At 49.4% G+C, this 13,690-nt stretch overlaps 1 protein-coding gene across 1 annotated transcript in view; it reads right to left on the bottom strand.

Annotated features, from left to right (window-relative positions):
- Positions 1-313: 313 nt before the first annotated feature.
- The window catches only part of LOC142903146 (receptor tyrosine-protein kinase erbB-4), a 194,598-nt gene continuing 181,221 nt past the window's right edge, over positions 314-13,690 (bottom strand). The window contains exons 21-27 of the mRNA XM_076048639.1: positions 11,823-11,978; positions 10,589-10,664; positions 10,284-10,430; positions 6,487-6,584; positions 6,206-6,376; positions 3,571-3,877; positions 314-2,157 (exon numbers count right to left, since the gene is read on the bottom strand). Of these exons, the coding sequence (XP_075904754.1) occupies positions 1,325-2,157; positions 3,571-3,877; positions 6,206-6,376; positions 6,487-6,584; positions 10,284-10,430; positions 10,589-10,664; positions 11,823-11,978 (1,788 nt within the window). The 3' untranslated portion in view covers positions 314-1,324. The remainder of the gene's footprint in view (positions 2,158-3,570; positions 3,878-6,205; positions 6,377-6,486; positions 6,585-10,283; positions 10,431-10,588; positions 10,665-11,822; positions 11,979-13,690) is intronic.

The following is a 13,690-nucleotide window of genomic DNA, read 5'->3' as shown; positions in this document are numbered from 1 at the left end:
CGGAGAAGGGAGGAAAGAAAAATAAAATAAAAAAAATAAAACACCACCTCGGAGACCCTGAAGGTCCCGTTTCATCCCAGACACTGTTTTTTGTTGGCCAAATATTCCTTTAAGTCTGTAAACTCCGCCCCTCCCTGCCCCGCCCCGTCTGCCCATCCTCCCACCACCACCACCATCGAGTCATCTGGTCCAGCAGGAGGCTGCAAACACTGGGCTAATTGCGGTTCTCCGTTCAGCCCGTTCAGCAATTTATTGTAGAAACAGCGCCCCCTCCCTGCACCCTTCCCTCCTCCCCCTCCCTCTCGCCAAGACACTCCTTACTTATTCAGGTTGGATCTGCAATCCGAAGAGGGAAACAGTGTTAAAACTCCAACCTCTCAGCAGCGCAATTAGCGTTGGGAAAAAAAAATTCTTCACAGCGGGTTTTTTTTTAATACCCCCCTCTCTTTCTCTCTCCCTCTCTCTTCCCCTCACCGTCTTTTCGCTTGCTGCTGCAAAGCTGCTTTTAAAGTTAACAGCTCTCGGGGGTCGACGGCAGTCAAGCAAAACAACAAAACGGCAAAATCTTTGTGTGTTTTTCAGGGAGCGTTGCAAAAAAAAAAAAAAAGCAACACAGAAAAAAAAACTAAAGGAAACGGTCGGACTGGAAAGATGTGATTGGCTGTCGGCCGTCACATTATCACTGGAAATTGGAAAAAAAAAAAACAGGAAAGTGTCACATGAACGATGTGGAGAAAAAAACGACGCAAGAATGTACGATATATATATATATGTATATTTCCTATCGGTAAAATGATTTGACTTTGTGGTGCGTTTATTATTAGCTCCCAGCGCGTTCGTCCTGCAGCTTCTTGCCGTGGCAACGCCCAAATCCCGGGCCCCTCCGGTTCATTGGTGCTCGGACCCTCGACGACGGGTGGAGGAATTATACAAAAAAAACGAAAAGAATTAATAATAGAAACAGAAGGGATTTTTTTCCTCAATCCGTCCAATCCATGTCCAGCTCGCCAGGGGAGGGGGCGGGGCTACTGAGGGCCAGTCTTTCGTCCATTGTTTGCCCCCCTCACCCACAAAAAAAGAAAAACATCTCTATTGACAAGAACGGGAGGAGGGATGTGGGGTATCTGGGGGGCCACGGAGGCGTGGCCAGCGAGGCTGAGGCTCCGCCTCTTCGGTTGTCGCTACGTTTCTACAGCAGATGTCTGAGGAGAGGAGGGTGGGGTGAGATGGGAGGTCCGTGGTCATGCCTCCTTCCCGCCCCAGCCCTTTCTCGATAAGGAAACAGGAAGTGGGAACAGGAAGTGGGCGTGGCGGTGGGTGGCCCTCAGACCACCGTGTTCCGCTGCCGGTAGGGGGGCGGCGGCATGACGGTGCCCGCCTTGAGCGAGAAGTCGGCCATGTATTCGGGGTTTTCAGCCACCAGGGGGGGCCGCACGTGTCCATTCTGCTTGAGGAGGAGCTTGGCGCCTTGGGGGGCGGAGCCCGGCTGGCTGCCGTCCGCGCCACTCGCCCGGGCCGGCAGGCTGTGCTGCCAGTACTCGGGATTGTCAAAGGTCACCTTGAGCTTCTTCCCGCCCACTTTGCCCGAGGTCAGGGCCCCCCCTCCCCCTCCGTGCCTCAGCAGGCTGGAGGGGTGGATGGGGCCCTGGTAGGCCGGGAGGCTGCCGTGACCCGACGGGCAACCCGTCTGGGCCACGCCCGCTGGGTTGCCGGTTGGCCCCGCCCCTTTCAGGGAGGGGTGGGCGTGGAGGAGGAGGTGAGAGGGGGGCGGGGCCTGGTGGCAGGGGGAGGAGGAGGGCGGGGGCTGGGTGGCGTAGAGGCCCGACGTCTGGATGGCGAGCGGGAGGTGGTGGGGGGCTGGGCCAGCCGAGGAGGAGGGGAGGGGCGGGGCCTGGGCGGAGGGGAGGGGCAGGCCGTTCCTGCGCAGGGCCTCCAGGCCCAGCGGGGGGGCGGGGCCCGGGAAGGTGTTGAGGTAGAGCGGCTCGTTCAGGTACTCGTCCTCACCGCCGCCACCGCCTCCCCGCGGGTGGTGGATGCTGCTGCCACCGCCGCCCCCGCAGGGTGTGCCGTGGTAGCCTGGGTTGTCCAGGGCGTGAATCTCGCCGTTCCGCCGCCGCGACACAAAGGGGTTCTCCTCCACGATAGGGTTCAGGTAGTCTGAGGAAGGGAGGAGGAGGAGGTAGGAGGAGGGAGGAGAGCAGGAGAGAAGAGAAAATTAGAGAGTTAAAGACAGATGAAAGAAAAACAGGTTCAATAGAAAGATGGAAGCAAATGAAAAGGAAAGGAAGTGAGGAAATGAGTGGTGATGATGATGACGATGAAAAATGATGATGGTGTTGCTGATGATGAAAAATCCATCCATTCATCTATTTTCAATACCAGCTTATTCCTGAACTCAGGGTTGGGGACGATGAAAAATGATGATTCTAAAGACAATTAAAAAGGTGATGATGATGATGATGCTGATGACCAAGATGACGACAACAACAATGTTGCTGCTGCTGACGATAATAAAAAATAATAGTGATGATGCTGATCATGAATAAGATGATGTTGAAGATGATGATGGTGATAAACATGATGACGATGAAAAATGGTGATGATAAACATGATAAACATAATAAAAACTGATGATGATGATGATGATGCTGATGATGCTGATGACAAAGATGATAACGTGATGATGATGATGATGATGATGATGATGATGATGATGACAATGATGAAGATGAGGCGTTAGCAGTAGTAGTAGCTGCTCTCGAACCATGCGGTCCGGCACCAGCCAGCCTTTGGCAGGCGGAGCTGGTGCTCCGTCAGTGGGCGGGGCCACGGCGCTGGGCCAGATGACCTCGTTCAGCAGCTTCCAAAAGCACCGTAATAGCCGAGTGAGAAACCTATCGATTTTTTTTGTGCCCACTCGCTCCCTCCTTTCTTCTCCTTGACATTGCATCAGATGCATTTTGCTGCAGGCTTTTGTTATATTTTGAACGGGTGGTGGTGGTGGTGGGAGGGGGTGAGGGAAGGGGGGTGCGGGGAGATAAAAAAAAAAAAAAAAAAAATCAAAGACTGCAGCGGCAGAGCGCCGGCTGATGGACGGAGCAATGATCAAAGGAGAGAGAGAGAGATGGCGGCCGAAAAAAGATGGCAGGCGTGTCGGGAGGAATTTCAATCAATGGCGATAAAATTAAGAGACAATGTGATTGGATGAACACGTGCAGCCGTTTAAGGTAAGAGGCTGAGAGGTGATTGGACGCCGGAGGATAAAAACACTGGTTCTTTGAGTCTTAAGTTTTCACTTGAAATCAACATGTTGGGCTTGGGCGTGTAGGTTTGTTTCTGACTGGCAAGGTAGTTTCTGATTGGTTAGTTTGTCTCTGATCATTGGTTAGTTGGTTTCCGTTCTGCAAGTTTCTTTCCAATAGGCTAGTTTGTTTCTGACTGGCTAGGTAATTTCTGATTTGCTAGTTTCTTTCTGATCGGCTACTTTATCTCTGATTGGCTAGTTTGTTTCTGATTAGCTAGTTGATAATTGGGTATCATAAAGTGTTTGTGATGGGCTGTTTTCATTACCTGACGAGTGTTTGTCCTTCATGGGCGTCATGTATCCATCCTCGTCTGTGTCGCCCCTGGACGTCCTTTCACCCAGGAAGATTGTTGGGTCGGCACTGTACCTCTGGCCGCCGCTATCCTCCGCTGCTGCCGCCGCCATCGACTGGCTCAGGTTGTTCTTCTTGTGCAGGCTCCCGTTGCAGCGCTGCTCCTCCAGGGACAGGGCAGTTCCCACCGCCGCTGGCCCGTCCTGGTTCCCGCAGGCCTGGGCGCCTGACACTGAACCCTCGGCTGAGTTCAGGCTGCCGTCTCGGTACCCAAACTGGTTCTGGAAGGCAGAAATTGATTGTTAATGATGCTGTGCTAAAGGTAATTTTCTTCTTCTGTTATACACTGATTCTATTTGGCAAAAAAGGTAGTTGATGCTGTTGTGCTAATGCTAATTCTCTTTTGCTGTGGTGCGCTGATTCTCTTTTGCAGTTGCAGGAAGTGAAAATGTTTCTTCTTGCTCCAGCTCAGTGGTCTAGTCAAAGAGTGTCTGCCCTGAGACTGGTAGGTTGTGGGTTCGATCCCCGGCCGGGTCATACCAAAGACTATAAAAACGGTACCCATTGCCTCCCTGCTTGGCACTCAGTATTCGGGGTAGGAATTTGGGGGTAAGATCACCCAATGATTCCTGGGCGCGGCACTGCTGCTGCCCACTGCTCCCACAGGGGATAGGTCAAATGCGGAGGACAAATTTCACATGCTTCAGGATATGACAGTCAATGTGACTGTAACTTCAACTTTGTTCTTCTTTCGCGTTCTCCCTTTTCCTTTCAAACAAATGTTTGAGCTGAAACAGCGCGCCACAGCGCCACATGCTGGCGAAAAGCAGATGAGCGTTAGCGCCGCGCTAGCACTACACACTAACCCCACTGCAAATTCCGCCTATCATCTTGGTCTCAACAGTCCGTAATGCCAAGAAAGTAGGCCGAGAGATTTGAGAGCAAATCATCTTTCTGTTCAAATCAGCCTAAAAGAGAATGAAGAAGAAGAAGAAGAAGAAGAAGAAGAAGAAGAAGAAGAAGAAGAAGAAGAAGAAGAAGAGAAAAAACAAAAGACGCACACGCTGGTCTACTGCCAGGAATAATAAAGTCTCGCAGTGAGTTTGCTCCAGTTGCTCAGCACCCGCGGCAGCAGCAGCAGGGAGACTTTTAACCCCGGAAGCTGCCTGGCGGAGAAAACACTTCTCACACCAAACTTCTACCGGTGCAGTCATCACCCTCGAGGGGCAGAAAGGGGGATGGGGCGGGCGGGCAGGCAAGGAAGGTGGGGGCGGCGACTCCCAACACCTAAACCTCGAGAAAAAACAACAAAAAAAAAAACCCTACACCACCGCCGCCGGCAGACCCCTCCCCCCCCCACAAGAGCAGCGCAAAAACACGACACAGTGGCAAAGTTCTTGTTGTGGTGCCCCCGCCAGCATGCCAGCGCCGCCGCCGGCGCTCTGACCCGGGCCCACTGCTGCCCACCACTAATGCTACAAGAAAGGCAATTACAGGAAGCAAGGATTTAAAAAAAACACAGCACAACATGATGGCCAAATAAAAAAAAACACAGCTCCACCAACTCGGTTTTTCCTTCTTCTGAAAACTTCTCTGTTCATCTCATCCTCAAAGCCTGACAGTATTCGCACATCTTTTTTTAATTATGATTTTTCCCCCCCTCCAAATGCTAGTAGCGTCCATATCTGCTCATCCCAAATCACAAACCATCTTCTCGCCGTCATTGGTTTCAGACTTCTATTGGCTGTGTAATCCGATGACTTTTGAATTCGCTGATTGAAGTCGTTGACCTTGAACGCACCCACCCTCCTCCCCTCCCTCCTTCCCTCCCCCTGTCCCCCCACAGCAAACAGCCGCGCAAACGTTTTTTTTTTCTCCAAAAGAGCGTCTATCCGTCCGTCCTTCGTCCGCGCGTCTGTTATTTGCTCCCGAGTAATGAAATTTGGGGCCTGGGGAGCGAGGAGCTGCTGGGGCCCAGGTTGGAGCTGCACTGCTGGGCCAGGAAATGATGGAGGTGGAACATTAGCGGCGGTGGGAAACCATAGAAGCATAGCGAGTTATTACCACCTGGAGCTGTGCTTGTGGAGGCCAGTGAGACTATTTTTTTTTTCGTTTTTATTTCTTAAGCCTTGTGCTACAAAAACATAAAAAAAAAATGCAACATTTTAGCTTCCTTCCCTTTGTTGGTCAATTTGTTCTGTTCCCCTACTTGCTTCTGATCGGGTTATGAAGGCTTTACAAGGCAGCGGCCGCTGGATCTTTCTGCAAGAAAAGAGGCGGCCTCAGAAGCAAGTGCCGATTATTAATAGAGGCTCGTTCTCTGACCCAGGTAACCATTACAGAGTTTTACAGAGGGAAAGAATTCCGGCCAAACCGAGTCAAACTTGTAAATGATGCAACTAATAAAGATTATCCCATAGGCTTTACGATTCTGGCTCTTTTATGTGATTCTGGCGAGATCATTGACCGGCAGGTGGAATTCTTGGGACCTGTTTGAAACTCTGGAGGCGTTCCGTGGATTTAATCAGCAAGCAAGTTGAGGCTGATGTTCATTGTTGCAGAAAATAACTGCGGGTCACAGAGGTGTGGTCACCTAGCGTTGCTCTCACCCTGTTGGAGTCAACTCTGGGCCTAGCAGCAAAGGCGGACGGGGCCACACTGAAGCCTCGAGGCACCAGGTACTCGTCTGCGTCCATCAGGTCGTCCAGGTCCTCCTCGTCCAGCAGGCTCTGGAAGAACTTGCTGTCGTTGGGGCTGGGCAGCTTCATTCGGTCGTCACCCTGCGAAGAGGGGGGCCGGAATCATATTAGCCATTAGCCTGTTAGCCATTAGCCATTAGCGGAGCGGAGGGTGGATGGTGGTGGCGTTAGGTTGGCGGAATGGGACTCACCTGGATGACCAGGTAGCGCTGAGGGTCCCGGGCCATCCGGCAGAACTCGGCCGCTAGCTCCTTGAACTTCGGCCGGCTGTCAGCATCAATCATCCAGCCTGGAGAGGAGAGCGATTCAGTGGGGGTGGGTGGGGTTAAAGCAGGAAGTGAATTACGAAGAGTCTTTCAGCTCCGCCTCCTCTTTCTTCCAGTCTCCTCACACACCGTCTTTAAAATCCGTAAACCCGTCAGTTCAGGGCCGGAGGAACAGCGTGAGGCGCATCGATCCCGACCTCTGACCCCCGACGTCCCCAGACGAGGAGCCGCCGCCAAAGCGAGCGCAACGCATTAAAGGCTAAATAACGCTGCCACAGCTGCCGCCTGAGGAGATTCAATAAAAAAGTCTTTTTCTACTTTTCATTTTTGGTCTGAAAACACAGCAGAGGCCCTGCAGGTGATGCAGGAGGTCGCCGGCTTTTCTTCTCGGTGCAGAATTAAATAGAAAAATTCACTGCGGTTCATCCACTGAGTACAACTGAACAGGACAGCTCAGCCCCGCCTCCTGGTCTCCATGAAGCCAATCAGAGTGGCCCGTTTAGTTTGCATGTATTGGATGAAACGCGTTCAGCCGTTCGGGACCCTTGACGAAAGGTGCCGTAAAGCTTTACAGCAGTTAGCGGATAGCTGATGGCTCACCACAGGATTTTTTCTTATTGCGTCTGTTGGAGGCTGCTGGCAGTGTTTCTTTCCGTTTCTTTTTTTGATTTTTTTTGAATGACATTTCAGCTGGACTGGCGGTTCCCTTGCCTCTGCCGCCGCCCCGGGAGCCTGTTTGGATTCGGAGCTGTGAGTGCCGCTAGATCCTGTCCCACCTCTTTCAACACACTCTGGCCTTTGCAAACAGAGGAAAATGGAGTAACACGGCAGCCAGCGGCCAATGGCAAATGCTGATTATTAATTTAAGAAAAAAAACTAAAAAAGTGTATGTGGAAGTTTTACCCGCTTTCCGCTCGCGCAGTGCGGAAGCTCGTTCTAGAACCCAGGTAACTTTCCGCAGTTTTAGGAAGGGACAGAATTCCGATTATTGAAGCAGTCAAAGACTTGTCTAAGCTAATGAAGCTCTTTGGAGCTCTGTGACACTCTGGAAGTGTTAGATGGATTTAACAAAAAAAAAAAAAAAATAATTTAACAAGCTTCTAAAACTTTTAGTTTTGGCCGGAGATGCGCTGATCGATCCGATATTAGGTATCATTATCGGTTCGATATTGGACAAAATGACAGTATCGGTTATTGCAATGTACAGAAGTAACCTTCCGATCCGATCCCGCAGCCGTTCACGACTCTGGCCTCAATGCATGACATGCCGAGCCGAGAGCGGCTGCTGCACGTGTCACGCGAACAGCTGCCAGAGTGTGCGCGAGGCGGGTTTACTTCAAGCTTCACGAAGCGAAAAGCTAAACAGCAGAGTGCAATTAGTGCAACACACATATCTCGAAGGGTGGCGGCAGAACCGGAAACTTCAACACCGTGAACTCTATCAAACATTTGCGAAAGCATCATGGAACAGAATATTTTTGCGATATGCAGACAGAATCACTCGTAGCGCGGATCTCGCTGCTGGTGCGTCACAGGGATGTCACTTTATGGTGCAACTTAAACATGAACACTAGGGGCTAACTCAGACGGAGTCAACATTGACTCACGGTTCCAACAAAAATGAACAAAACATGGCATGTAAGGCCAAAAGAACACTCTAACAACGCATTAAGACACTCTAACACACTCACAGTAAATAACGACATGCAATGTAACTCAACAACAAAGTTCCCCCCATAATCCCTGCGGCTACAGGGGAGCATCCATCTTAAAATACGGATTGTCCCGTATTTGACGATGAAATTGTACGTCCAGTTTTGAATTGATACGGGACGGCGTTTGTCCCATATTTCTGAGTTGTCTTGAACATCGATTTATTTTCGACGCAAACTCAAGTTAATTTCCATAGAGTTTGCGTTCAAAACTGTAATCTACGTCGCTGCAGGCCATTTCCACCATTGCGTAACCCATTCTCAACAACTGCGGACTGGCAGCTGGAGTAGTAGACTATGAATCGGGATTGCTTTTTCTTTCAGCAGCAAACGCAAATGGCTGAGGCTTGTCCCAACTCCTCCTCAACTTTGAGCAGTCCTGTTCAGAGTTTTACTGCAATCTTTTGAATGACAAATAGCTATGCAGTGCTACAAGAAGTGAGAAGAAAGACACCTGGAAAAGGAAGTTACACAGTGAAAAAAGAGAGCTGTTAACCTAGATCTACTCTTCCACACAGAAGAAAAAGAAAATGTGTTGAACAGATGACTGTTCATGGAAGAGAGCTGTTGATGGGAGATGGATGTGGCAATGACAAGGTAGAATATTTTACAGTTAAATTTGAATTATTTGCACACCTGCAATTTCAGGGTTTTTCTTTTATTAAGAAATAGGACACATGAAGGACTTTAAAAATTTACATGAAGTCATGTGTGGTGGCACAAGTGACAACACTATAAAGAGTTCTACTTATTTTTTCATTTGTATTCACTTTATTTAATTCCTTTGTAAAAGTCATCCGTCCTGCACTTTATCAATTGTTGTGTAAAAATATGTCCAATTAAAAGGTTTTAATACAATTTAAACAGTCATTCAGCTTATTTCTAATATCTATTGGTAACAAAGCAGATCAAACTATGTGAACAATATACTTTTTTGAAACCCTATTTTAAGGCCTCCTTTATTTTTCTGAATGAAATTTGGCAACACGAGCTTCCGCAAATGCTTTATCAAGTTTGTAGTGTTGAAGTTTCCAGTGCTGCTGCCACCCTTTGAGACGTCTTTATTACACAAACTTCACTCTGCTGTTTTGCTTTTAGCTTTGTTAAGCTTGAAGTAAGTCCACACGCCGACATTACCACTGCTCTGCTGACTCGTATACTGTGGCCAACTTCCTGAGAAGTTTGGAAGGTAAGCTGGTGACGGTATAGGTATCGGCAGATATTCAAGATAAAGTATCGGTATCAGTAGCAGAAATCAAAAAGAGGTATCAATCCATCCCTAGTCTTGCCCAACAAGGAGGATGTGTTTTATGAATTTCTGAGATTTTTCCAGTCCCCTGAGCACGGTTGGGTGTCGGGATGGTGGACCAGGCTGCAGCCCGGCAGAAGGTCTGGAGTCGCTCTGGCAGGACAGGAGGAAGAGGAGGAGGAGGAGTTCAGGATGGGAGGAGGTGTGGCTGTCCAGATGGAGGAGGTCAGAGGTCCCAGCAGCAAACACCTCCCCTCCTCCTCCTCCTCCTCTTCGACCTCCTGTTCCACTCTTCCCTCCCCCAGAGCTCCAACGAGGATGAATATATTAAGTGTGAAGCCTCTTTATTAAAACCGAGACTCATCTGCGGCTCCTCCAGGTGCCAGAGCACAGCGGTTGAGGAGAGGAGGAAAAAATAATAGAAGAAAATCCTCCGACACGATTCAAAAATAAAAACAAATAGGATACTGACGGTGCTGATTTGCACTGCATCCTCCCTGTCAGAGGACAACAGTTTTTTTTCCTATAATTTATTGAAATCATTATTCCTTTTGTTTTTTTGTTTCTTGGAGCAGACACAGAACGAGCTCAGCAGGAAGAAAGGCACGGGATTGCTAGCCTAGCCGCCGCTAACTAACTCAGCGTGAATGTGGCAGATTTTTTCAGCAGCATTTTTTCTTCCTTTCTCAAGTCAAGAAGAAGAAGAAGAAGAAGAAGAAGAAGAAGAAGAAGAAGAAGAAGAAGAAGACGCTGGAACTCACATTTGACCATGACCATGTATACGTCGATGGTGCAGATGGGCGGCTGCGGCAGCCGCTCCCCTTTTTCCAGGATGTCAGGGATTTCCCTGGTGGGGATCCCGTCGTATGGCTTGCCTCCGAACGTCATCAGCTCCCAGATGGTGACTCCTGACCAAGGAGAGAAGTGGGGAGAAGGAGGGAGCAGAGGAGCAGAGGTGAAACAAGTGCGACTGGAGGGTTTCCTGTCCCTTCCCGACGCCACGAATGTGAGAAAACGGCCTTTGGAGGAGAAACGGCCGGGCTACTGGCTAACAGCAAACACCCACCATAGCTCCACACGTCGCTCTGATGAGTGAACTTCCTGTAGTGGATGCACTCCAGCGCCATCCACTTGACTGGCATCTGAGGAGGAGACAGAGTAGATCAGAGCCATGTTGCACCTAAATGCATAAAATAAAATAAAAACCAAACAAAGAAAAAGCTTTGCATTGTTCGCTAATTATTTACACATGGCCCACAGGTGATTTTCCAGCCAATTACACGGTGGCCGTCCTCCCCTCGGATTTTTTTTGCACCCAAAGTTTTTTTTGTTTATTTTTTTTGGAGAGTGGGGGAGTATCGGCCAATCGTCAACTCATCCAAGCGTCGCTCAGCTTTGCTCCTGCGCTCAATGTCACTGGAGCGGCACCATCGATCGGCGGCGTCCTGGTCGATGGTCGTCGCAACCACACAATGCTAAATAAGTATGAAGACAGGAAATTATACGTTTAAAGTCTCAGCATCATCCAGGTAATCGTTTTTCGCCTGCAGCCAATTTTTTTCTTTTAGTGGGGGTGGGGGTGGGGGGGGGAGAGCTGAGAGAGCTTCATCAGGAGATGAAGAAGAAGAAGAAGAAGAAGAAGAAGAAGAAGAAGCTTCTAATTAAAGTTGCCTCCATTCCCGCACACAAAAACCTCCCGATTGGAATCTCAGGACGTTGAAACATTTTTTCTTCATCCATGCAGTATTTCATCCCTCAAATAGACACACGCTTTTTTCTTTCTGTCTCGTTCTGAAAGCTGCAGATCAACATTCTTTTCTGCTTCCATGAACCGTCACATCAATTTAAATATTAAGTAAAACAAGACATTTCTGCTCTTCTGCTACTTTTTTCTTTCTTTGGCCCAAAGGAGGAAAGTGACATACGGCCTGCAGGGGGCGCCTGGAAATTGTTGTTTGTTTTTCTATTTGTGTTTTTTTTACTTTAAATGATGAATGAATCTCTGAGGCGTGAATCTCTCTAGGAGTGGCCAAGGCGTGTATTGAAATGTACAGTATCTCGCCGACTATTTATCGTTCGGCAAAATTGTAACTTTGTTGCAAAAAAGCGACAATTTTCACCCAAAAACTCTTCTCTTAAAGAATTGCTGACATGGTTTTGCGTATTTTTTCTTCTGAGGCCGTTCTGTTTTGCTTTGCGATCCAACACCCCCACCCCTCCGGCATGACCGGTGGTCCCGTTTGACCTTTGCCCCGCCTTGCCCTTGACCCCGCTTTGACCCGTCCCCCACTTACACCGACCTTGCCGCCGTCGGCGTTGTACTCCTTCTCGTCGGCGTCCAGCAGGCGTGCCAGGCCGAAGTCGGTGATCTTGATGTGGTTGGGTGACTTGACAAGCACGTTGCGGGCAGCCAGGTCGCGGTGCACCAGCCGCCGCTCCTCCAGGTACATCATGCCCTGGGCGAGCGAGAGGAAGGGAGGGAGGGAGAGAGAGAGAGAGAGAGAGAGATGAGCCGTTTATCCACCTCCAACACCACCGCTAAGCTAAAGTTATTGTCACAAACGTTCCCGTTCCGAAGTCTCTCGGACAGAAAGCCGGGGGAGAAAAATGTACTCCTGACAGTTGCTGGCAGTCGGGACTCGTTGACAGACGACAGGAAGTAGGTTTCGCCCGCTTACAAGCTCCCGTCCGTGAACGTTCCTGGTGATTCCTGATGAACGCCGCTGTCACTTCCTGTCATGTGACCCCGACATGGCTGCCACTTTCCCCGGGGTTAATTGGCTGCGCTCATTTTCATTTTTAACGCCTACGTCCTTTGAAATTCATCGTCATTGGGGAGGGGGGGAGGGAGCAAGGAGACAGGAGGAGTTGAGTTTTAAAAAAAAATCCATCTCCGCTACCTCTGACAGCGTCATTTTCACGCACCGCTGAGCGCTAACAGGTCCGTCTTCGCCGTCTGGAGGAGGCAGGTCCGACCGACTGGACCAGCGAGCGATCGAGGCCGGGGACCAATTGAAGCGTGTCGTTAGGCGGGATGTTAAACAAGCGGACGCCACTTTGGCGGCGGATCGATGGAAAGGCCTCGAGGAGGCGGCGGGCAAATCACACAGCTAAAACACTTCTGTGTGTGTGTGTGTGTGTGTGTGTGGCAACCGAATATCAAGGTTTGGGTAATGCTCGCTGAAGCCCCCCCAACCCCTGATCCTCCCTCTTCCCCCTCCTCCTTCTCTCTCCTCCTCCCAGACAAATGTGAGGATAAATCGATGGCGCCGACGTCTGACTCGCCGCCGGGCCGAGCCCCCATCCATCATCCCCTGACCTCGGCCAGAGAGGGAGAGAGAGGGAGAGGGAGGGAGGGAGGGAGGGAGAAGAGGGCGAGCGAGAGGGAGAGAGAGACCTGAAGTGTCTTCCTCGCCAACGGCACACGCCTCCTGCCACGTCCCATTCCAAATCTCCGTCTGTGATCTGACAACTTCTGTTTTAAAGATTCTCTGACACTGTTCAGGGCAAATTAGCCCTCTGTTTGTTTTCAGCCCCCTGCTGGAACCTCGTTGGATCTTCCGCGACACAAGGAAGATAAAAAAAAAAAAAAAAAGGTTGACACTCTTTGTGACATCATAAAGGGTTATCTCGCCGACAGGACGTTGGGACAGACTTTCAAGACGGCGGGAGTGAAGCCACGGGAACAACTGGAGAGCTGGGAAGCTGGGTAAACATTGTTTTTCTTTTTACACATTTTTCAAAACTTTAATTTTAACCTTTTTTTTGGACGACACATGGAAGGTCAAAATTAATGGCAGATCACGCCTCACGAGCAATGGCTCTCTGTGACATTATGTTTTCAGTGTTTTATGCAAAAGTTTGTAAAGAGCAGAGAAAGTTGTTGAGTGATTTCACTAACAGGACATTGGACAGACTTTGAAAATGAAACACTGCAACCCTTTGTGATATCACCAAGAGTTACTTTACCTGAAAAGCTGAGGTGAAAAAACATTTATCAAAGAGATGTGGCGGCTTCTTAAGGCTTCCCCGCCTGCCTCATATGCTTAACACGAAGACCTGGGACCAATTTTTTTTAATTCAATTTTGTTTTTTTTTACCAACGGCATATTTAAAGAAAAAAAAAAGCAGAATTGTTCGGGGAGGCAGCAGCAGGTGATCAATAAAG

This window comes from Nelusetta ayraudi, unplaced genomic scaffold (assembly GCF_046127955.1).
Source record: "Nelusetta ayraudi isolate G7.1 ecotype Tasmania unplaced genomic scaffold, CSIRO-AGI_Nayr_v1 ptg000106l, whole genome shotgun sequence".
NCBI classification, from domain to species: Eukaryota; Metazoa; Chordata; class Actinopteri; order Tetraodontiformes; family Monacanthidae; genus Nelusetta; species Nelusetta ayraudi.
This window is presented reverse-complemented; position numbering and strand designations above follow the sequence as displayed.